Raw genomic sequence first — 24,221 nt, 5'->3', positions numbered from 1 at the left:
AGAGCCTTCAAAAGTGAAACTTATAAAACATGTTAATATGTTGTTTTCAGAGAACGTGGCATTTTCAAAACAATAAAGGGTAACATGGTGATCTAAATATGTGAAGTGGCAGCAGTTAATAACGCACTAAACCCACCTTATATCTAAATTTAGTTCAAATTTGAAAATCGCTCTAATTTCACTGAATCTGAGACTGGACAAAACTTTTTGGTTTAAACTGACAGTATAAATGTAGTTGTATGTGAACAAGAAAACATAAAAAAAACTGCCATAAACTTGTTTTAGGTTTTTAATTAAAAAAAACATGCAAAAAAAATGTCTGTTAATGTATGGAATCACTATGTTCCCTTACGAAAAACAAAAAAAAATCGTAACATATGACGATTTTGTGGCAGTTTAAAAAACAAAATACACGTTTTGTTTTGTTTTTTTCATTTAAAGCAGAAGGGATAATAAGGATTTATGCAACAATGACAGTAAGGAGAAGTGAGTGAATTAATCAGCTGGAGATTTGGTATTTTTTGATATTCATATGTAAACAGACAGATTAAACTCATGATTCACAAGTTTAATTTATCATTACATAAATAATTTTGTTCTAGTGTTTGTTTTTAGTTAAATAGCTTGGGAGTGTAGATTTTATTTAATTGACTACAGCCCTAGACAACATCAAGGACATGTTCTTGTGTCCTCAGATGGTAAAGTGGTGTACAAGCTGCCGTCCCAGGTGGCCGTGTGTCAGGACCCTGTGATCCGTGAGGTGATTGGAGGAGCAGAGCTGGAGAAGCACCTGTCTTTGTCCTACCTGCACCCCAGCCTCAGCCCCGCCCCTCCCCCCTCTCTCCTGCGAGAGCTCGGGGTGCGTTACCTGAGGGGGCCGGACGTCACCACCGTAACCTCCGCCATGGCCAAAGAGCTCATGAAGATGGAGGGGATTCACTCAGGTTTGGGACATTCACTGAGAAATCTTTGTTTTTAGTACATTAGCCAAGGAAGAGTTACCAAAAACTGTTAATTATTACTAATGAAGCAGAAGTAAAAGTGTAATTTATTTACAAAAAAATTAAACTGATGTTTAGGTTATTTAAGAAAAAAGAACTGATAGCTCGAAATATTACTACTTGTACAGAGTTGTGTATCCAAAAATTGCACTGAAGTAAGAGTATAGTTTCTTAAAAATAATTGTGGATGTATAGAAGTACAAAGTGGTAGTCAGCAAATTACTCAAGAGTAAGAGTAGTTGTGGTATTGAATGTAACATTTGATTTATGTTTTTGAAGTTAATGGTAACTGAAAGGCAAAATTTATCCTGTAAATTCTATGTATAATTTCTAAATATCTTCATGCTCTAAACTCTGTGTCTTGTAGAGGACGGGCTGCAGAAACTGGCCAAGCTGTTGGTGTGTAACTTCCGTGCTCTGGAGCACGGATACGGAGAGGCCGACTCCATACTGCAGACACTCAGAGACTTACCCATAATCCCCCTGTCTGACAACCGTGTGGTGGCCCTGAGCACAGAGGGAGTGTTCTTCCCTATGGAGGAGACCAGCAGCAAGAAGAAGAAGAAGAACAAGGCTCACAACACTGGTAAGAACAGTACAACCTCCACAATAGTTTTGGGACAACTTTTGACTACAATTGGGCGGCACAGTGGCATAGTGGTTGGATATGTTGCATTTGTGTCTAATTTATAAACCATTACTCTTTATGAGCTTTTGATGTCATCGTTCTGTCAGCAGTCATTTGGCTCACACTGCAGTCAGTAAGGTAGAGTACCACCAAAAGCACCACATAAAGTGCTTTAAAGGCAGCACTAACTCAAAAGATATATATATATATATATATATATATATATATATATATATATATATATATATATATATATATATATATATATATATATATATATATATATATATATATATATATATATATATATATATATATATATATATATATATATTTGAATATACACTGACATATTAAACAATAAAATGTATATATATATATATATATATATATATATATATATATATATATATATATATGCCCCAAATCACATTTTAAAAGCCACGATTACATATGCATGTCCACAATTAATGTCTAATTGTTTGTTCCATGCCCATGTTCCACAACAAAAAAAAAGAAAGAAAAGTTATTTTTATTGAACTATTGAAGTGGGTCTTGTCCTGCCATGATTTATTTGAATAAAAAATACTTTCCATCAGTCCCTTTTTGGTACCAAACTTCAATGCCAACATTTCTGTCACCAGTAGTGCCTTTTTCTTGGTAACATAGTGATTCTTCTTAACAGTACACAGAATTAGCCATATGCTTGACATTTTGTTAATCAAATAAAGGAAAAATGTAGAAGTAGCTAACCACATAGGTGTTTCTGAGTGGTAAATAACATGCTAAAAAAGCTTCATTCCATAAAGTGCACTCTTCTTTTTCAAACCCAAACACCTTATGGGTCTAATAGTGTTGTAACTTATTGCTAGGCCCCCTGAGTGCACTGTATCAGGACGTGTGCGTGGTTCACCCCACCCTGCTCAGCTGCATGGACCCTCTGGAGAGTCAGCAGGTCAGAGAGCTGCTCAGGAGGCTGGGGGTACACGAGCTGGAGCCAGAGGAGCTGCTCCAACAGCACATCTACCCCACCATACACAGCGCCAAGTGGAAGGTAACATACTATAAAGAATGCTTTCTTCTCCATTCAGGCTATGTTTTTATTATTATTTATGACGAATGTTTCACAGTGTGGCATTACATTTACAGGTCAGGGGTCTCATTTAAAATACTTGTGGAATTCTGACTAAAAGTGTATGTAGGAGCAAGTTTTTGGGAGTTTGTGTTTTGTTATAACTCCTCTTTGAGCTCAGATTGCCTTCTAGCTTATATCTAAAAGCCTGCAGAAGCTAATTTCAAAATATTTTCATTGACATATTGTCAAGTTTCAAAATAGTAACAAATCTCTACTTTTAATCCCTCCAAAATATATTTATAAACCCCATAAGACCAAGAAAATGTTCCACTTATATGTATGCAAATTTATGGGAGGTAAGTTATCTGCATTATTCCATGGAAAGTTAAAACCATACTTGGGAACATTCTCTGCGAAGATAGGTTTTATACCATATTGTGGAATGTTTTCATCGCAACAAGCAAGAGCAGGCTCTCCTCCAGACCAGATAAGAGTCAGGTTTCTGGCAGTTCAAGCATACTGACAGTGAGTGCATGTTTTTCAGTGCAATAACCACAACCAAACTGAAAAATATATATACACTATTATTTTAGTGTATATTTTGTCTAAAACGTTACATAATGTAGCTTTAAGAGTAATTTGTATTAGGTGTTAGGGATTATGCTTTTAAGATTATACTTGGTCAGAGGGTTGTCAAAAGTATCGAAAATGAGATACTAATCGATACTGAAACTAGTATCAAAACTGGAGACTCATTGGAGCAGGTATCGATTCTAAAAAAGTCACATTGGCAGGACAGAAATGAACCTTTCCAGAAGAGCTTTAGGATGATCTTGAGCTGTATCGGAACAAGTATAAGACACAAGTATAAGCCCATGAACCACTATGGAACCTACCTGGACGACTGACGATTATACAGATATAAGGCCACATGTAATATAAAAAAGTACTACGATTTAATGTTGAAAATCACATTCTATTGGCTAGTGTTTTGTTTTTGTTTTTTTGTTTTTAAGTAATCATCGTGATATTAGAATAGGTATTGAGTAACAAATCTATTCATTAGTATCGAAAAATCAAGTTTGAAATTTTTAGCATTGAGACAACACTACGCTCACAAACAAACACTACTCTGACAGTACTCCTCAGCTACATTGTTTTATTATTGTAATATCTACAGGTGATACATTTCTACAGAACAGTATTTGTCCTCTTACAGTCCAAACCAGAGGCCGTGGTGGTGAGCTACCTGGTGTTCATCAAACAGCACTCCTCATCCGCCTCTCTGCTGGAGTTGTCAGACACTGCAGTCCCTGTACTCACCAGCAGGGGGCTGCTCTGTCCCAAACACAGCCGGGTCTACTTCTCTGAGGAGTACGGCAACATGGACCTGAACAGCAGACTTCCCGGTATGTCCACATTTCACATTAACCACTACAGGCTCAAGACTTACAACGTGTTCATAAAGTTAAAGGCTCTGTTTTTTTGAGCAAAACTGTCTTTGCACCAGTACAGATACATTATATTATTGTATAAGCAGATCATAATACTGTCCACATCTAAGTGTTTTATTGTCAGATAATCAGGAAGTTCACAGTTAGCATGCTAGTTGTCGTTAGCTTTACCATGACTACAAAACTCTCCATAACTGACCGAAAAAGTTGTACAAAGCACTTATAAACTCATTGCGGTGAATAATTAGGATGCTCTGAATGCTTAAGGTAAGTCAGGTTTAACTTTGAACAAATTGTTTAAAAAGAAAGTTTCTGTTTTTCAAGTTGTTTTACAAGAAAGTAAAATCAAGTACAGCGCCTTTAAGTATCTATTATGTTGAATGTAGGTAATTTTGTGTGCATGAAATAATGTATTTATTCTATTACTCCCATCAGTTACAACATATAGCACATTCATTCAGGTTTTAGTCATAGTCTTAGGATAATTGCTTTAACAGTCAAATTATTTAAAGATGCTGTGCCTGATTTTTACAGAAACTGAAGTAAAGAAAGAATCTGGTGCATGCTATTCCAACATTTTTTTTTTCTTTTTTTTTTGGAATCGACATAAATATTACAATTATTTTTAGTGAAGTCAATATCTGATTTGAACATGTTTGCACAGATACTGCAGATAAGACTTACTGAAATTCTTACAACTGCTGCTGAAGATTATCTATTTAAATCTGACAACAAAATATTGCAGTTTTGATGGAAATTTACATACTAAAGTGCAAAAAACACATTGCTATGTTGAGACTGAGATTTTGCCAAGAGATTTGACTGCACCAGCAACGTGATTCATGGATGACATTAGCAGAGGTGGTTTAAACATTTCCCTTTGCTAACCTGTGCTGTTGTGGATGGTGCAGGTCATGAGTGGGTGCTGCTGAGCCCATGTTACGCACAGGCAGATTCAGACGTGGCCGGCTGGAGGGAGCTCTTCACCAAACTGGGAGTCAGAGACGGCTTTATCATCAGGAAGGAGAGGAGGACGCTAACCCCAAAGGAACTGGTGAGGACGTGTGAGACCTCTGCACACTGTACTCCCATTCTACCACTCCACTGAATAAACAAATGATCATAATATACTCTTATATAAGAACCACCCTCTTCCAACCAGATCCCATGCTGCTAATTTGTCATGTCTAAATGGTTCACTCCAGCTTAGGGCATTAAACATTTAATTCAAATGTCATCTATGAAAGTGAAAGGCTGCATAATGTTTTTGTAAGTTTTCTGTTAGACGGTCTGCTATCTGCTTGTCTTCATGAAGGTTATTGTTTGGTTGTAAAGTTCTTCAATATAGCATTAAATATCTTCTTGGAGACAAGTAGGTAAGCCCACCCACAGTCGAATGTTCATTTCTACTGAACAAAAATGCCATGTAAAACAGTCAAGAAGTCTAATGTCATGACAAAACCCTAACAGAAAAGTTTGCATAGTGCACCTTTTAACATTTCGTGTAAGCAGCTCTTGAGGTCAAAATAAGTCTGCAGTGTATTGCCTGAGCATCAGAAAGTGTGTAGTTAGCATGCAAATTCCGCTCTGGTCTCTGAAAGTTGTAAAAAGCGCTTATAAACTCATCACAGGGAATCATTAGGATGCTCAGAATGAATAAGGTAAGTGAGGAATAGCATTGATCACAAAGCGTTTAAAATGAACTAGTTGTGTTTTTCACATTTTTCAGACAGTAAAACCCACGTACAGCACCTTCTAATGAGAAAAGCAATTATGTAAGACCCATGACAATATTGACCGGTTGCATGGACACCAGAAGCTTGCTGTCTCTGTGCCTCACACCAAAGCCGTGCTCATTGTTGTGGGATCAGGAGCGCTTATGGGACAGCACCAGTAGATTCACAGAGGAGGGCTTACATCAGGGGAACATTCTCTGCTCCTGCTTTATCCTGGATCATAGCCACATGGGATCATACGTCTATTGTTGGCATACAGTTAGCGCACTGACTGGTGGCTGTATGAACTTTTAATCATTGTTGTCAGTCATCATAGCGTAGCAATAAGTGTAGTATTAGCAGCATTGTTCATAATCTAATGTGCATATTTTTTCGTATTAAAAGTATGTAAGATTTAGATTTTTTTTATTCCATAAACATGAACAGTGTCCCCAGATATGAGGCAAATATGTCCAAATCAAACATAGCTTTTACTGACAACAAATGCAATGCTGATTTATTCTTAATTACAAAAACTTGGACAAGATGTGAATGTTATAATTTGGTGTTTTGGTTCTCAAGAGAATTATCCAGTCCAGTTTCAGTGCTGAAATCCAATTGGTTTGAACCTAAAAAAGACTCTGATCTGAATGGTCACTATCTAAACACCTAAACCCCAGCATCTGCAGCCAATTAATCAGTGCTAATGCAGCCTCTGTAGCTCAGTGAGTCAATTCTGGAGGCTCTGAGCTTTCACATGAGGCCTGTTCATTAACTGAGAATGAGAAAAACTTGTATGTGTCCTCTATCTGCAGATTAAGCCACTGACAACCCAGGTTCTGTTGTGATTGTAGTATTTTTTTAGGCTGCATACAGTTCCTTTAAGTATATTTTTACCAGTCAGGAAGGGAAATGGCCAATAACACTGGACAATATAATGGTGCTAATATGAATATTGGTGTTACTGAGGGATTTTATTTTATTAAAAAAATAAAAAATAAATTGAAGATCAGTGAAGCTAATGAGGTAACCGTAGTTTGCACTTCTTAAAAAATACAACAAATTATACCTGAGAACATGCGAATATTTTCTTATTTAAATACAATATGCAATTAAGTTTCACATGTATTTGCAACCGTGTCTGTCCTTCTGGCTGCAGGCATCCAGTCCATGGTCAGTGGAGAGCTCCATGTGGCCCCAGAGCCGGACGGAGTGCTGTGTCATCGATGATTACCCCTGTGAGGAGTTGTACAGCCTGGCCACGGCTCAGCTCCCCGATCACCTCCTTCACCAGCAAAGAGCCGCCCTGCTGGAGCTGCTGGCTAACAACTGGGACTCTGGGTACGACGCAACACATCACATTCAAAGGACTGCACTGTAGAATATCAAATGGTATTTAGTTATGTAGGTTATAAGAGAACCGTTATTTATCCCACATGCATACATACAAAATGTAACCAAAATACTCAAGGTTGATAAGGATTCAAAGATAGGCCTATTAAAAATATTTAAACTAAATAATAGTCAATATATTATAATGAGTTTTTGAAAAAATATGTCCAACCGCGATTTCAATGTATTATTCAGTCCAGGTACACGTCAGAGAAACTAAAGAAACAACTACTAACCCAACAAGCAAAGTAAAAGTAAAAATAAGGCATGGTGCCTTTAATATACGGTAATTATTATTTAACCCTAATTTAGCATCAATGCTATATAATGCTATCAAGCTAAAATGTTCCAATAATCACCTTTAACAAACACTGCAATTTTGTCGTAGTGTGTAGTCTGAATTAACACATGCTAATGGCTCAGGGTTTCTATTGTGCACCACCCCAGAGGTAACATGGGGTGATGCTCAAAGCTACGTGGTGTGCAGTGGTCTTTTGTGTGGGATTAATCCTAGGATAGGCCACGGATTCATCTGGATTACAGTTTAGATGGCAGCTGCAGCGGTGGAGCAGGCCAGTGGTTCTAGTGAGCGAGTCCGAGAGATGTCACAAACTCAAATTTTAGTGTTAGGATTATTGTGAGAAAAATCACTGATTTAATGATTTCACGATTATTTTATCCATGACCAAACAGTGAAATCCTTCAGTTTTGTTCATTTCTTTGTCCAACATATTACAGTGACCTGGTTTATGAAAACAAACTTTCTGAATGATAAAGATTAAAGTTGAGGTGACATATACAGACAGATAATTTTACTTTTTTGTTGGGTAGATTAAATGGAAACAACTTAAACTTTCTTCTTAAATTCTCACATAAATTATTTTTTTAGCTCTTGTGATTATACTGTGACCTGAATAATCACAATCGTCTGTCAGTGTAATAATCTTGACTAGGGATGCACCAATATATCCCTAGTCAAATATCTGTGAAAATACTGAAAAATTGGCTGAATCAGGTGTCCTGGATAGGCCTTTAATCAGATGTGATTAGACCATTTACTCGCTCATTTTGGCCTGGAACATCTTTTTTTTTTACTTTCATTCATGCAAAGCTGTTCAGTAGTGATTTGAAGGATAAATCACAGTTGTATAAAACAATTGCATCTCTTGTAACAAGTTAACTGTGTTTTAAAGAAATAAATGCCATTTTCCGTTCCTACACTGGTGTCAGTTAAAATCGGGTATCAGCAAATATCAATATCTGTATCAGAACTGAAAAAGCTGAATGGGTGCATCCCTAAGCTTGGCATCCATAGTGGGTACATAAAAAAAAAAAAAAGATTTGTTATAAATTTAGCACAAAAATATGTTCAGACTTAACACCAAAACTAAAACACTGAGCTTCTATTGACAAAGTTTTTCTAATGCTATGCCATGGTCAGCAAATCTGAATCACCATTTTAAAACTAAAGAGTTGGTTGTAGTTTTATTTAAAGGTGTTGTACCTGATTTTTGCAGCCTTAAAAAGGTGAAAAATAGAACTAGTTCATTTTACACAGTTTGATTCAAAATGAATCCTCACTTAACTTATGCATTCTGAGCACAACTTTCAGAGACTAGAGCAGATTATCGGACAATAAAATGCTTCATAATTAGATGCAGACAGTACAGCACACATATTTTTACCTCATTTTACCTTATACAGTATATCTCATTAAACCATAAACTGTACTAACTGCAAACAAAGTACTACAGTTTTCGAGGTTCATAGTCAATAGAAAGGTAAGTCCTACATCTCCACTGTAACAAGCACATTTAGGAGTGCTGGTATATATGGGTTAGTCAGTGCATTCTCTCTGATGGGTGGCACGTGAAGAGCGATGCTGATCATAAATGTAGGTCAATGATCTCAGCTGAGGAGGTACTCATCCATGTAGTAGAGTCCTGTAGTCTTGCTACTCCAACTACGAGCATTAGAAGCCTGTGTTCCTCTAGAGTCCCTGTTCATTCTAGTCTATTCTGTTTCATTTCAATACAATATAAATACAATTGCACTGTTACAAATTTTATAGATTTTTATTTAGTGCCATTTACAACAGAAAACTCATAGCTTTTATTATGGATACCATTTAAAAAAAAGATTTTAATATCCATAAACTTGACCTATGTGTGTTTCAAGATATGACGTAAACATGTTCAAATCTAATGTAGCTTTTACTGACAACAACAGTAATGCTGATTTATTCTTGATTACAAACACACTGGGCATGATTCACTAGTTCTTGCTTCTATGTTATTATTTAGTCATTTGTGTTGCCAGCTCCAATGCTGGCATCCAGTTAGTTTAAACCTACAAGTCTTTCTTTCTGAATTGTCACTACCTAAACCCCTGCACCTGCAGCTGATCATGACTCAGTGCTAGTGCAGCCTCTGCAGCTCAGTGAGTGAATTCTGGAGGTTCTGAGCTTTCACATGAGACATGACCTGTCCATCTCTGCAGGTTTAGGCACAGGCAACCCAGGTTCAGTTGTGGTTGTAGTACATTTTTTTAAACACATAATCATGCAGTCTATATGCAGATCCTTTAAACGCATATGTCTATGGGCATATTGTTTATTTTAGTTACATAAGGTGTCTTTTAAGCATGACTTCGCATGTGTTTCTCTCAGACACCACTACTCCCAGTACCTGACGGCCCAGGTGATTGATAGCGATGGCCAGTCAATCAAAAGTATCCGTTCGTCCTTCTATTACCACCTGTGCCGCCTGGAGTGGGTCCCGGCACATCGCCCCCTGCAGAACGGGCAGGAAGAGAGCAGCTTCCTGTGTCCCAGCTCTGTGTACGTGTCCTCAGAGGAGATACGGGGACTGCTGGGGACTCATGTGTGGTATGTGGACATCCAGCCCAGCGACTTCACCAGGGCATTAGGTAAGTCTATGTCTCTATCATGAATTATGATTGATCAGATGCAAATAAAAAATATAGTGTTTATGATTTTATGATTATAAAAAAGATGGTTAATCTGCCATTTAAAACTAAAATAATCTATGTGGTTTGGAGCAGAATTGTCACAGAAAACATTGCTTTTACCATAAGATGACAATCGCTGACCATTAGAAATCATGGTGGATTAAAACTGGCACAGCTACATTTGTAAATACCTTATCTAAATTATAAATTAATTACAAGACCCACAGTTTGATGGACTCTGTATGCTGATTGTGTCAACTTAAAACGACCTGTTCAGCTTTATTCCTTTAGAAATAGAAGAAATCTGTTTTCTAATGAGTGTATTGTGTCACCATGGTGACCACTGAACATTCTGCCATAGACAAACATGCCCAAAACGTGATGTCACTGCAAAGTATCAAATTTGTGGACCAAATCTCAAACAAAACAAAACATGATGAACTTAATGATGAAATTTAAAAAAATCAATCACCCTTAGAGAAATACAGGCTACTAGAACATAGTCAATTGAAATGTTTTTTGTGTGTTGATTCCTCTCTCCTGTTGCTGTACAGGCATGAGGAACACAGTGACGGTGGAGTCACTGATCTCCTACCTGAAGGAGTGGTGTATGGGGACCCAGGCTGAGGGGGAGGAGCCTGAGGGGTTAGAGTTCACGTCCACAGTGGAGCATATCCATAACGTGTACTCGTATCTGCACAAGAACTGCTCCCAGATTGTGCTGAAGGAGCTGTTCCAACAGACGCCCGCTGTGTTCGTGCTCCTACACAGGTAAGGATCAACATGTAGGGCTAATGAGGTTTACTTACTAAATCATACACAGTTAGAAGAGAGCTTAGATCATCTCGGGCATTAAAGTGCATGTGACGGGGTTTCATGTTTTTCTAATTCTGACTTAGCTTGATGGGGTAGTACCTCTGGTCAATATTTATCACATCATTTACATCAGTTGAGTAGCAATTTGTAGAAAAAAAAAGTTGAAAAAGATTGGATGAAAATAAAGGAAGTAACGCTGAGTTCTAAATTGAAATACGTCTACCTAAAATTCAATTCAAAGCTTTTCTTGCATTTATACTTTTTAGGTGTTTATTTTTACTAGCCTAATTATAACTGTTGTGTATTTTAGACAAGCTTTTTCTACATTATAGTTACGAGGTAAGTGCTCTGGAATTACATCTATGTATTTCATATCTGCTGCTTGTGTCCACCCAGAAAATAATAAACTTCACCAAAATGATTAAAAAAAATATATAGAGAGAGATTTTTATTAACATCTTAGATATAATGGTGGTAACTATGTTTGAGTGAAATCAGTTGTCTAATTAAGTTTGAGAAACTCTGTTGTAGCTAAATGAACTACTTTCTATGGGCGGATGTGTACAGGCACAGTGAGGAGTGGTGCTTGGGTCAGTTCTACCACCTGAAGGACGTGTGCTGGAGTGACCCCACCTCCATGTTCCACCGCTACAAAAGCCTGACCCAGAGCCCCTCCTGCCCCATGCAGAACCCCCGAGTGCTGGCCCCCTTCTACAGTAGCCTGGAGGGCATGAAGGATTTCTTCACCAGGGTACACACTATTTTAACAGCTTTTTCATCCACACACTTTCACACTCTAGAAGCAAAAGCTGTGGTCAGGTGGCTGAGTTGAATAATTTTGAGTTTTTCACAAGTGAGAGAAAGACATTTACAGGTGGATCAGTTAAATCCCCCCACAGTTGTTGGCTGTGGTCATGAGCTCTGCATTATGGCTGTTATGAGCCAAATATCAAAACCTCACCTAAAGAGGACACAGGAGTGAAGGGTCATGTCTTCAAACTATTTTTGTAGTTCAGGTTACTCATCCTGAAGTGTGTCACTCAGAATCGATGTCGTGTTAAAGGAGCAGCCATGGTGCTACGGGCCTTCCCCTCTGTGTTACTCAAAGTGTGATAGAATATGGCTTATCTGAAGGATATTGTGAAGAATAAGGAAAATAACAAAATAAAAAAACATTTACAGTGTGTCAAGAAGAATTATTGTAGGCCTGTATGAAACAATACCAGGACATAGGAAGTCTTTAATTAATTTATAATGCACTTATGAGTATGCTACAACCTAATACCGTTACTTCATATTTGTAAATGCCATATTTTTAAGGCTTTATCTGTATCATATGGTTTGCTTTAGTCATATTTAGGCCTATAAACTAAAACAACATTTTCAGATTATTTGCATTGGTTGAAAATGCCATTATCATGCGTAACTAATATTTTCTTGTACCCAGCTGCTGAGGGTGGATATGAGTCCTAACATAAAGCAGTATGTGGGCTTGTTGGAGGCAGTGTGCTCCTCATGTCCCATACCCACCAGTGAGGTTTTGCAGGACGTGTCTGTGCTCTACGCCACTTTGGGTAAAGACGCTTCCAGTACATTCATGTTTATGTGCTTTATGTGGATTTAAAAGGACTCCTATCCCAACAGCTCACAAGTGCAAAACGCCAACGACTCTGGACCAGGAGGACAGCACCCAACCAAGGCTCAACACTGGATACTGTTCTACCCTCAAAGGTAACAAAAAACTTTATGTATTTTAATTTGATAACAAAAAGGCCTTGTTGTAATGTGAATATAGTTAAACAAGTTACAGTGTGCAGTTTAAATGTAAATGGATGGATATGTAGAAGTGTTTTTTATTGTGATACTTTGCAATGACATCCCTCTGGAAGTGTTCTACATGTATCTCTATGGAGGAATGTTCAGCAGTTACCATAGTGAACAATGCACACCTTAGCAAACACAGCCAAAAATCTTTAAGTAAGAAAAAATGATTGAAATTGATTTATTCCACAGTCAGTGAGAAGTCCAATGGCTGACTACTGCACATTAATTCTGCATAATGCACAAGTAAAACAGTAAAATCACATTCTGCATCACTGTTCTTTCACTTCTTTATGGTCAGATTGTATTAAAATAAGTCTCAGATTAAACTGACTAACTTGAGTAACGGAGCTTCAGACAGAGCAGTGTCTATATTTTGTGTCACATCCCCAGGGAATGTTGATGACATCAGCTGCAAAGTATCAATAGTCACCTCCCGGGCCCAGGGGATCACACACAGAAACTACCTCCAGCTTCATCTGTAAAAAAGATCTTGTCCTTTGTGAGATTTGCCTGGAATGTTCCACAAAAAAGCATTAAACTTGGCAACTGAAGGCACACTGAAGACTTTTCTAAACTATGTATTTTTTTTGGCTGTAAATATGTTTGTAACTAAATAAATAAAGGATAAGTTTGTGCCATACTTTTGGAACATTCCAGGCAAAGTGATATTTTTATGAAATAAGCAGATGACTGACCCTCCACCAGAAAAGTTGCACAGTGTACCTTTAAATAAACAAATAAATGAAATTAATGAAGACTGTAGACCTTTGAAGTCCTTTGACCTTATTCCTCTTGTCTTGGTCCTTTAGGAATGGTGTCTGACCTGAGGGTGTTCCCCACTAAAGACAACACGTGGGTGACTCTGTCCCGCAGGCCCATGGTCAGTGACAGCAGAGAGCTGGAGAAGGTCTTCAAAGCCCACAAGGAGCTGTGCCTGCTCAACCTGCCCCCAGCCGAGAAGAACACGGCCAAGAAGACCTGGAGCTCCAGACCTGGTACACAAGTCGTGCTTAGCTCAGACTATCACATCACTCCACATTGCAAGAAGGAATGTGTACAGGAGGAAATCTGAACATTCATTTACGAGTTAACGCCAGATTTTATTTTATGTAGAATTTTTTTACTAATTTCAAGGTCTCTTTCTAATTAAAATATTTATATGTTTCCTATTTTCATGCTGAATGTGCAGGAATGATAATGTGTTTGCCCTTTTCACTTTACAATTAAAGCTGCATTTCCTTACTGTCACACTATGAAAGGAGGATGTATTTAAATCTGAGCTTTAAGATCACACAAACCCTTCAGTTCTTTGTTAATATCCACAGGCATAGTAGGCATAGTTTCAGGGCACATGCAAAAACAGCTTAATTCATTCATTGAATTGGATGGATTAAATTGTGCTAAAATCTAGTGCTGCTTGTGACTCATTTCTGCAGCTACCCTGGGGCAGATTAAGCACTTTTCAACAATTAATTACACTAGTTCTAATTGTGTTATTGTTGCTTGTAATGGCAATGTATAATATTTATATTGCAGTTTTAATACACACTCTGTGAGAACTGGCAGCCACAACAATGGAAGCTAATGCGGCTCCATTTCAAGTCCTCCTAACCACCAAGTACTGCTCTGACAGTCATTCGAGAGTCATAGAACCGTAATAACATACGTATCTATCTTTATCTATTGTACATACATCAAAACCTGGCCGTCATCCTCTACCTAATCATGGGGTTTAGGCATATAGCAATAGAGTAATTCAAATCAAAATATTATCTCTTTTGAACGGGGAAAGGTCCTCACGAAATTCTTCAAATCAGGAAGGAATCATTTGTCTGAAACGCACAAATACACATCACCAACTGCACAATCACGCTGCAGGATTTGAACTATCAACCATTCAGTTCAAAAACAACAGCTCCAACACCTCAGCCACTGTCACTATATTGAATAATCCAAAAATACTTACTGTGGCAGAAAGTCAACCATTCTAGACCTACCAAGTTCATAAATATCCACTGTTTTACCTGTATTTGGAGAAGAAATGTTTTGAGCCAAGGTGTTTTATCATCCCATCAGGTCAGAGCGCTGAGCGGCCTGCGTTCCGAGAGGAGGACCGGAGCTTGTTCCTGCATATCTGTGGAATCAAACAGCTGTCTGCCTGTGTGACCAGCGAGGCCCAAACGGAGAACCTGAGACCCTGCCCCAGTATGCAGGAGACGGTGCGCTCCATCGTGCCGTACATCCAGAGGTTCCTCTACCACCGAGAAGACCTGGCTGAAGTCTATTCTGAGCTGCAGGAGAGCAACATTGCACACAAAATTAAGAAACTCTACTTTGGACAGGTTTGATGGAACTTTACTAGTTTGGGTTTAAAGACACATGCAATGCTAAATTTACTTTTTTATAGCTTTTCACCTTGAGCTACATAGTAAACATGAACTACCAATACAACGGTGTCCAAATGTCAAATAATTAGGGCTGTAGTTGATTAAAGCTTGCCGCCTGATTAGTAAAAAACTGGTATCTCATCCAAACTGTCCTCACGAGACTACAGCTGCACGGGAATTAATGTAAAAATAACTATTTATACAGCAAAAAGTACAAGGAAGCAACACATTTATATAAAAATGTGTGGGTTTAATCTGCCTTTGTACATATTTATACTGAAAATACAAAATGTTCAGCTAACTTACTCAATAAGTTCTCCAGTCCTGTCCCATACAAATGATCATAATCTAAATAAAATGATTAGTCAGCTAAGACACCATCAACCAATTCATGAATGACTAAAGACCTACAAATGTGCAAAAAAAACAACAACACTGAGGAGCTGTAGTCTTGTTCTTGTCCTAACTGTGTTGTGACTGGGCCAGGTGGGGAAGCTGTACCGGCGCTACCAGTTGGACCTCCCAGACTCAGGCAGCATCGTGGAGCTGGAGGACGTCATCTGTCTGCTCAAAGACAACAAGGAGCTGTACATACAGAAGGACCACCTGGAAGCCAAGCTGGACATCTGCAGGTCACACCCCAATATATGTCAATGTCTGGGAATTTATTTTTATCTCACAAACAATGAAGAAACATGTTGTGTATTAGTTAAAGGATGTGTATGTTTCTCTTACAGTTTTAAAAATGTGCTCATAACTGAATTTGGATTGTCAGTGCCTTTTTTGCAATAGTTTGGTTATATCTATGCTAGTGTTTTTTCTTAGCCCTAATGATAAATTACTAGATGCCTCTCTCTCTTAGCCTCCTGTTTGCACCTATCTAGCTTTTTGGATGTTCTGACATAACCTGACAGCAAGATGGATTCTTGCAATATTTGTGTGTTCACAAACTTACAAGAAGTCATCTTGAGATATCTTACGCTCTAAGGTTCGGATTTGAGCAGCTGGTGGATCACTGACAGAGCATCATTTGGGTTTGTGAACGAAAAGAAACATGGCACCGGCAGACATATTTCGGTCTATTTTAGTGAAAATACACAGTATTTAAGCACTTTGTGTATATGTGCACAGGGAAGATGTCTGTGCTTTTAATTCCACTGTCTGTAACAGAAGTTAGTTTTTTCAGTTCTCTGGAGAAACAGGATAGAAAGTGGACCAAGAGTGTACTTCGAGTTCCCTGTGCATGTAAACATAGTGACTGTTGCATTGTGTTGCAGGGAGCTGGTGAAGCTGTTCTGCTCTGAGGCGTCTCACAGGAAGGAGCTCATGCACTTCCTGAGCGGACTCATCACATCACTGTCTGTAAGTCTGCACAATCCTTTCTGGGAGTGATACGGCAGCAAATGACCTAAGAACAAAGTGTGATAATGCTACACTTTCAATGATGATTAAAGTGGGACTGAACACCTAAACTCTGCCCACAGCCACATTTCAAATAGAGCCTCTAAACTGGCCTGTACCTGGAGGACTAAAGGGGAGGGTGAGGGTCTAACAGATATCCACACTTCAAACTCCACCCCTGCAGCCAGGTTTTTGTAATCAAGTACAGAGCACTGGACGTATGCCAGAGGCTGTGAAAACAAGGGTAGATTGGAGCAATGACGTCTTGAATGAGAAGGGGGAAAAATTTAAAAATTTAATTTAATTTAAAATACGTCGTAGATAGTAGGCTTTAATTTTTATTGAGCCGATGAAAAATCAATCCTCTTGTGAATGAAAATATCTACTTTTGATCTTATTTTTAGTTGACTAGGACATGCGTAACTTCTCTCTTAGTTTCAGTCATTACTGATTTTTATTTTAGCCTGTATAAAATTACATGGACTAAAATTATGACAAAATATTTTTGTCGATGAAATTAACACTGTTCCATTATCACATTGTGTTTGAGATAAAATTAAATGGTTATGCATTACGCTCTGTGTGAAGTTCTGGGTCACTAGCTCATGTTATATAATATATAATCCAGCTAAGTCACTGAATGTTTATGTGAAATAAACTGAATCCCTCTCTCTATGATTAATATTTTATAACTCTCATCTGTAACATCCATTCACTTCAGCTCTGATATGAGAGGCTTGGTGGTATTTATTTATGAATTTTAATACCCAGTGAGCTCTTGTACAGTAATATTTCTGCTGAGATTGTTTCAGATAGACCTCAAGTAAGGGTGCTGTTACTCCAAAATTACTTACACTTCTTGAGTATTATTTAAAGTACTTATTTGAGTTGTAGTTCATAACTACAACTCAAGTGCAGTAGTTTCATTTGTAACATCTGATTTGAAGTTATTGTAATTGGCTCTGCGCACAACAGTAGCCTGCTCATTCCAATCAGAAGGACAGTTGGCTCATCTATTTCCGGTGTGGTGTAATGTCTACGAGGTTTTTGAGCTAAAATATATCCTGACAAATCAGGCAGTGGACACAGAGCTCTGGGTGGATGTCATTGACAACATGTTCAACACTTTACAAATGAAAACTTCACTGGAAGTTTTCCTCCGGTAAAGTTTTCCTTGAATTCGCACCAGTGACATCCACTTCCACTGCCACCTAAATCTCATAGACATTACATTACACCGGAAATGGACGAGCCAACACTGTCCCAATGATTGGAACAAGCCGGCTACTGTTGTGCACAGAGCCAAGTGAGAAGACAAAACACAAAATAATTCACAGAATCCTGTATTTTCAAAGGAAAGACACAAACATGGAAAAAACTAAATCACCTTCTTTTTACAGGACCATGCAGCGTTGAGGAGGTATCTGCAGAAGGAGGACATACGAGAGCTGCCTCAAGAAGAGGAGCAGTGGGAGGTCCCAGAGCCACCTAAACCCCCCCAGCCTGAGCCCAGCCTGGACAGAGGTATGCATAAGAAAAAGCCCAATTGTCAAAATATTAAAGAGCTTTCTTTTAGTTTGCATTAATTCTTGAGTCGAATTTAACACTCCCAGCCTGGCTGCTGTAAGTGGATGTTGGTTACTTTAGGTTACCATGGCAACATGTTGACCATGATCGACCAGTGGATCTCAGTGGGGGTAGATCCCAAAGCCCTATTAGTTTTTATAAAGTTTCATGGATAAATGCAAAGACCAGTCACAGAGAGAGTCATGCCGAGGAGCAGGGAGGAGGAGACAGGTGGCGCCTTAGCGTATAATCCTCCCTTTTTATGCTCTTTCTGTACTTTCCAAAGCAGTTTATTATTGATGTGCGCCAACAGAAAAATGACTTTCTCAAAGTCTCAAGCCTCTCCCCTCAGAGTTACCATGGAGACCGCCTCATCAATGACAAATACACTGTGTTATGTTGCATAATTATGTTAAATCAATAGTAAAAACCCTGTTATGTATAATAAAAAGAATTAATTCATTTAGCATAATTTATAGGTATTCTGGCTTTGCTGAATCTAAAAGTAGCCTGTGGGCCAATAAAGCCCTGGCATCCCCTGCTCTCGTCCTTATTACTACCTCAATGGTCTAGATTCTATGGTACATTTTGACTAGTTTTGATCAATCATTACAACCCTACTTCTTTTCAAATAGTATCAATATTTGTGGTACCAAAATTATGATTTTTTTTCTTTTATTGAACATTGTACCTTGTTTGCTCATATTCGTCAGTAGCCCCGTATGCTGTATTGGGGGTGCAGGTCAGCTACAGCAGCTGTCTCTGGGACTTTCCATGAGATAGGAGCAGAGCCTGACTGCAGTGACAGTCCAGGCTCAGGCAGACTCATCAGTGTGATTATTAGCTTATGGCGCATTACATAACGCCAGCAGGCTGAACTATGGGCAATGACACACAGAGACTAAAAGGGAAACAGGTTAAGCTAAATTTACTTTTTTGACCTTTTAACAATGTTATATGGTCAAAAACATACCTGGAGTTGTATTGTTTCATTCACGCATGTTTCATTAGTCCATTAACCAAAAGTCATCTTTTTTGAGTGCTCAGAAATCCTCTATTTGCATTTTGCCAATTTTGTTGCGTCATAGGTAGAAAGACTTCTCTGCGCAGTTTTTAAGCTCATATACCATCACCGGACCCATTCTACGGTCAAACTGTGTACATGGCAAACGCATGACTCTATTAGCATAGCATTCACGGGGGATGAGGACATTTTTAACATACTGTAGTTATGTCCTTGGGCAAAACAAAAAACTGCCTGGTCACCATGAGATTGGATTACAACAACAAGTGATATGAAGTTGTTGAATTCTCTGTTTAAACTTAATGGCAGCTGGAATTACCAATTAGTAATAGTCTGTAATATAATGTGTATTTTTCCCTGTCCTTGCCCAGCATTCTTCCTGTCCTCCCAGTCAGAAGTGCCCCTTCAGCCCTCACAGGAGGCTGGGGAGCAGACCCTGATGTGTTGGCCCCCACGTGCCTCCCTCTCCAACACCGGAGCCTCCTGCAAAGGTACGTCTCATTCATCACAATCTGCTGCTACTGTTTGAATCCCTTGTTCAATTTGGTTTAATAGAATACCAATGTGAGCAGCTTTTTACCAATGTGTTTGTTTTATCTGTGAAATATTTTTAAGGCCCTGTACCTGTTTTTTTCCCCTTGTATGTGAGCAAAGCCCGTCTTGCAGATGTCTTAAGGTCAAAATAAGTCTGCGTGCTCTAAAATCTAAAATAAAAATAAAATATATTAGTTTGTTCTGATTTACATTTAGGCTACATCATATGTGGCTGTTTCATGAGTTTGCAAATGTTTATAAGAAAATTCATATCAATTTAACTCCATACATACACTTGCAAATGTGTTAAACTTTTTTTTTTTGTTGTTCTTTGTTCTGCAGTTGGAGATAGTCGTGTGGTGGAGGCAGTGAACAAGATGTGGCCCCCACCCGCTCCCCCCAAAGACAGTCAGTACGAGGGCCCCGCAAAGCCCAGGGACCAAGCCTCTGCGTTCCCCAACAGCCCTGGTACCATCAGCCAGGAGAGCCACCCTCGAGCCCCAGAGCCTCAGCTGCAGCGTGGACACAGCCAACAGCCCTCTGCTCCTCCTCCCACCAGCAGCACCACCAGACATACAGGTTAGCAGAACTATGGAGGGTAGAAGACTATCTAGTTTAGTCCTGCTTGAGACCGTTTAAAGGGTTATAATGTTGTTTAACTACCGATTGATGACATCACAAGGTGGAACAATGCATTTTAAGCTTTGGACTTTATCCTTGTTCACCCACAGAGCCCACCGAGCCCCGCAACAGAGCCCAGCCTGTGGTAGAGAAAGGAGAGGTGGCCCCAGCAGCGCCCACACCTCCCAGCACTCCTGAACACACTGCTACTACTGCTGCTACTACTGCTGCTCCGTCTGCCCCGCCTGCTGACTGCTCCAACTCCACCACTTCTGCCCCGACTGAACCAGACAAACAGTACGGAGAACACACTCACATGTATAGGTTGACACAGGACAGAGAGTGTATTTATATGGCCCCATTCACACATAGATCCCAGAAAACTGACGGGTACAAAATGCCAGAACACAAGCACCATTGCCAGAACATTGTCGAGTCTGCTCTGTTCACACTTAACCCAGCATTTGTCTCTCTGCACCGTAGATATATAATTAGTAGATGGTTAATACTAGAGTTTTGTTTGCTCTGATTGATCTGATTTGAAGTGAGGAAGTTTAGGAACAGTTATGGTTAGGGTTATGAATAGGGTTAGGAAATGTTAGCAGAAGTAACGTTAAAAAACAGATTTGTCACTAATTAGCTGATCTAGCATCAACCTTAGTCAGTACAGAGTTCAGTTCTCATGCTAATCAGTCTACTATAGCTATTAAGCCCAACAAAATTAAAAATATGAATAATCTAGATGGTGTCGACTGGTACTAAAGCTTTCGAAAAGTCATGGTTGAGTATGTAAACCTTTCGGTGTTTTATTTTAGATCATTATTAGCGTGTAATTGTGGCATCTGAGCTAACGGCTAACCAACCCTAGAGCGGAGATTTCTGAACTTGTGTGGTTCTGGTAAAGATCTAGTGACACTAAACATCCTCTTTTACCTATTACTGGTGAGGAGAGCTTATAAATGGCCTTAAAATAATGAAATAAACATGTTATATACTCTAATATGGGGTTTGGCTTTCACAGTTGTTGTTGTTGTTGTATGTGAAGGAGTTCTAACAATTACATTTGTTTTAGCTCATACAATTATAATATGACCTGAATAGTTTCCAAAATTTGATGGTGTCATAGTTTCAGATCGAGGGCAGGAGCCTGTGAGAGATAAACTGAAAGAAATATCCAAATGTATGATTCAGAAATGTTTAAGTTTATTATTTGTTTAGGATTTTTTTATATTGGCTCCACAAAAAGCCCTTTCAGTTCATATTTGGGTTTGAATAATGTCACGAGTTTCTGAAGGAATTGTGAAATATTAATTTGACTTCTGCTTTATTACAGTTACATGGTGAACTTTGGGCCAGTTTATGATTCATGTGGATAGTCCCAGTTATTACAGAGATATTAAACATAAACCAGATCAACAAATCAGCAATTTGACAGTTAAAAATTTAGGTCAGAATTCTATGAAAATGTTTGCTTTTTAACTATAGGGATTGTGATGTTGTATTGTCACGTGAACACTACTCATTATCTCACCAAATAATCTTGACATTCCAAAATTCTAAATATGAAGAAAACATGTAAATTAAGCCAATATGTTGTTTTGTTTTACATTTTTTGCTCTTATATCACACATGAGTTTTTCACAATCATTAGTCAGAGCACAGCGTTAAATATGGCCCTTGCTGTAAACTGGAGAAGACTAGAATATCCCCTGTCCGTGTGCGCAGAGCCCCAGGTCCAGAGGTGGTGCTGGTGTCCGGAGTGTTCCAGGGCAGTGCAGCTGCAGCAGACCTCCACCGTCCCCCTCTGCACATGGACTTCCCTCAGTGGAACGGAGACATGTCTATGGAGGACATGGTCATCGCCTGTGAGAAGCCTGCTACTGTAAGTGTGTTTGTACAAGGACGGCTCTGAGTGGGTGGAAACAGGACTGAAAATATCTGTTTGAGTAAAAATAATTACAGCTAAATTGAACATCTACACCTTAATTAGTCTTAATAAAGCATGAACAAAGACTTGACAGAATGAACGAAGAACAGAATGAAGTAAAATATGTCTTGTCCCAGTATAGATACATTGTATAAGCAGTCCTTGAGGTCAAAATAACTCTGCTATGTCTAGTTTGCACCTAAATTAGAAAGCGTTTTATTGTCTGTTAATCAGGAAACGTGTTTTAGCATGCTAGTTGTTAGCCTTACCGCCTTACCAGCAAAACTCCACTCTGGTCCCTGAGAGTTGTAAAAAGCACTTATAAACTCATCCTGGTGAATATTTTGGATGTTCAGAATGCATAAGGTAAGTGAGGCATAACTTTGGACCACTGCAAACCATTAAAAATGAACCGACAAGGTCAAAGTAAAATCAGGTATAGCCCCTTTAACTACTCAAATTGAACTATATCTGTTAAGCCTAATCTTTACATTATTAAGAATAATTAAGGCTTAGTAACTACTTCATTAACATATTTTTTATTGTGAATTAAGTCTTTTTGTATGCTTTATCAAGGCTATGAAGGTTTATTAGTACAGATATAATGTATAAGCAGCTCTTGCGGTCAAAATAAGTCAGTGTTGTACTGTGTGCATCTTATTATACAGCTTTTTAGAGCCCGATAATCAGAAAGTGCACATTAACATGCTAGTCGTTGTTAGCTTTACTGCCACAAAATCATCGTCGTGAATAATTAGGATACTCGGAATGAATAAGGTAAGTGAGAAATAACTTTGAACCACTGCAAACTGTTTAAAATGGTTCTGTTTTTCACATTTTTAAGACAGTAAAAATCAGGTACAGCCCCTTTAATCGTATGCAGGTGTTATTGTCACAGCCGTAATCCTGCCTAAAACACTATAAACACTGACCCCACCCTCCTCCAGGTCTTCTTGTCGGACCAGAAGGACTTGGTGGCCATCGGCGAGTGGGGGGAGCGCCTGGTGCACTCCTTCCTCGTGCACTGGCGCGACGGCCCCGATCCAGCCCGTCCCTCCTCCATCTCCTGGTGCAACGAGCGCGGAGAAAGCGGCCAGCCTTACGACTTCCAGCTGTCCTTCGCCCACCCCCACGGAGACACCACCACGGTCTTCATCGAGGTCAAGTCCACGGTGAAGACTGAGAAGGCGCTCATGCACATGTCCGCCAACGAGCTGGACTTTGCTCTGAAGAAGAAGGAACACTACCACATCTACAGAGTGTACAGCGCCGGGGATGCACAACATGTCCGCTTGTGCCGCATCCAGAACCTAGCACAGCACCTCCACACCAAGAACCTGGAGCTCTATCTCTTTGTATAAACACAGAGTATGCACTTAAACTTTATGGTGACACTTTAGTCCTGGGACCACATGTTAATCGCTAACTGAGTGGGAATTGGTATTCTAGTTCAGTGGTTTCTAAAGTGGGGGTCATGAGGCACCGTGCTGGGGCTCAAACTACTTTAAATGGTATGGTATGCTTTTATTTGAAACAGGGACAGTGCACAACATTACATTGACCTTAGAAAAAGAAGGAGAGATGTTTGGTGCCAGGTTGTAGCATAAATGCTAATTTCCACCTGTAGTCCCTGGACAGGCTGATGTTTAGTAAATACAGCATTATAATTTTAAAATGCCATCTTTAGTTTATTTCTTGATTGGTAATTGAGTTTTTTTGATGAAATCTATGCAAGGAAATGCAGTAAGTATGATTTTATTATTATTATTTTTATTTATTTGAATTTTTTTTTACTGAAATGATCACAAAAAATGTTGCTGCAGGGGTCCCTGGATGGTTACATGGTTATTTTATAGATCTTAAAAGTTTATAAGACACTCAATTCT

General features: G+C 38.9%; 1 protein-coding gene across 1 annotated transcript in view; it reads left to right on the top strand.

The window, feature by feature from the left end:
• Positions 1–23,839, top strand: part of wu:fj29h11 (uncharacterized) — a 46,531-nt gene extending 22,692 nt beyond the window's left edge. The window contains exons 28-48 of the mRNA XM_033984417.2: positions 696–944; positions 1,369–1,587; positions 2,502–2,683; positions 3,924–4,113; positions 5,070–5,212; positions 7,033–7,214; positions 9,934–10,193; positions 10,790–11,006; positions 11,619–11,802; positions 12,499–12,625; positions 12,696–12,782; positions 13,685–13,870; positions 14,952–15,217; positions 15,749–15,894; positions 16,540–16,624; positions 18,064–18,187; positions 19,625–19,744; positions 20,130–20,366; positions 20,519–20,705; positions 22,134–22,290; positions 23,283–23,839. Of these exons, the coding sequence (XP_033840308.1) occupies positions 696–944; positions 1,369–1,587; positions 2,502–2,683; positions 3,924–4,113; positions 5,070–5,212; positions 7,033–7,214; positions 9,934–10,193; positions 10,790–11,006; positions 11,619–11,802; positions 12,499–12,625; positions 12,696–12,782; positions 13,685–13,870; positions 14,952–15,217; positions 15,749–15,894; positions 16,540–16,624; positions 18,064–18,187; positions 19,625–19,744; positions 20,130–20,366; positions 20,519–20,705; positions 22,134–22,290; positions 23,283–23,696 (3,962 nt within the window). The 3' untranslated portion in view covers positions 23,697–23,839. The remainder of the gene's footprint in view (positions 1–695; positions 945–1,368; positions 1,588–2,501; positions 2,684–3,923; positions 4,114–5,069; positions 5,213–7,032; positions 7,215–9,933; positions 10,194–10,789; positions 11,007–11,618; positions 11,803–12,498; positions 12,626–12,695; positions 12,783–13,684; positions 13,871–14,951; positions 15,218–15,748; positions 15,895–16,539; positions 16,625–18,063; positions 18,188–19,624; positions 19,745–20,129; positions 20,367–20,518; positions 20,706–22,133; positions 22,291–23,282) is intronic.
• The last annotated feature ends 382 nt before the right edge of the window (positions 23,840–24,221 follow it).

Source organism: Periophthalmus magnuspinnatus, chromosome 19, assembly GCF_009829125.3.
Source record: "Periophthalmus magnuspinnatus isolate fPerMag1 chromosome 19, fPerMag1.2.pri, whole genome shotgun sequence".
Lineage (NCBI taxonomy): Eukaryota > Metazoa > Chordata > Actinopteri > Gobiiformes > Gobiidae > Periophthalmus > Periophthalmus magnuspinnatus.
Note: the sequence above shows the minus strand (reverse complement) of the source record. Positions and strands in the feature narration are given on the sequence as shown.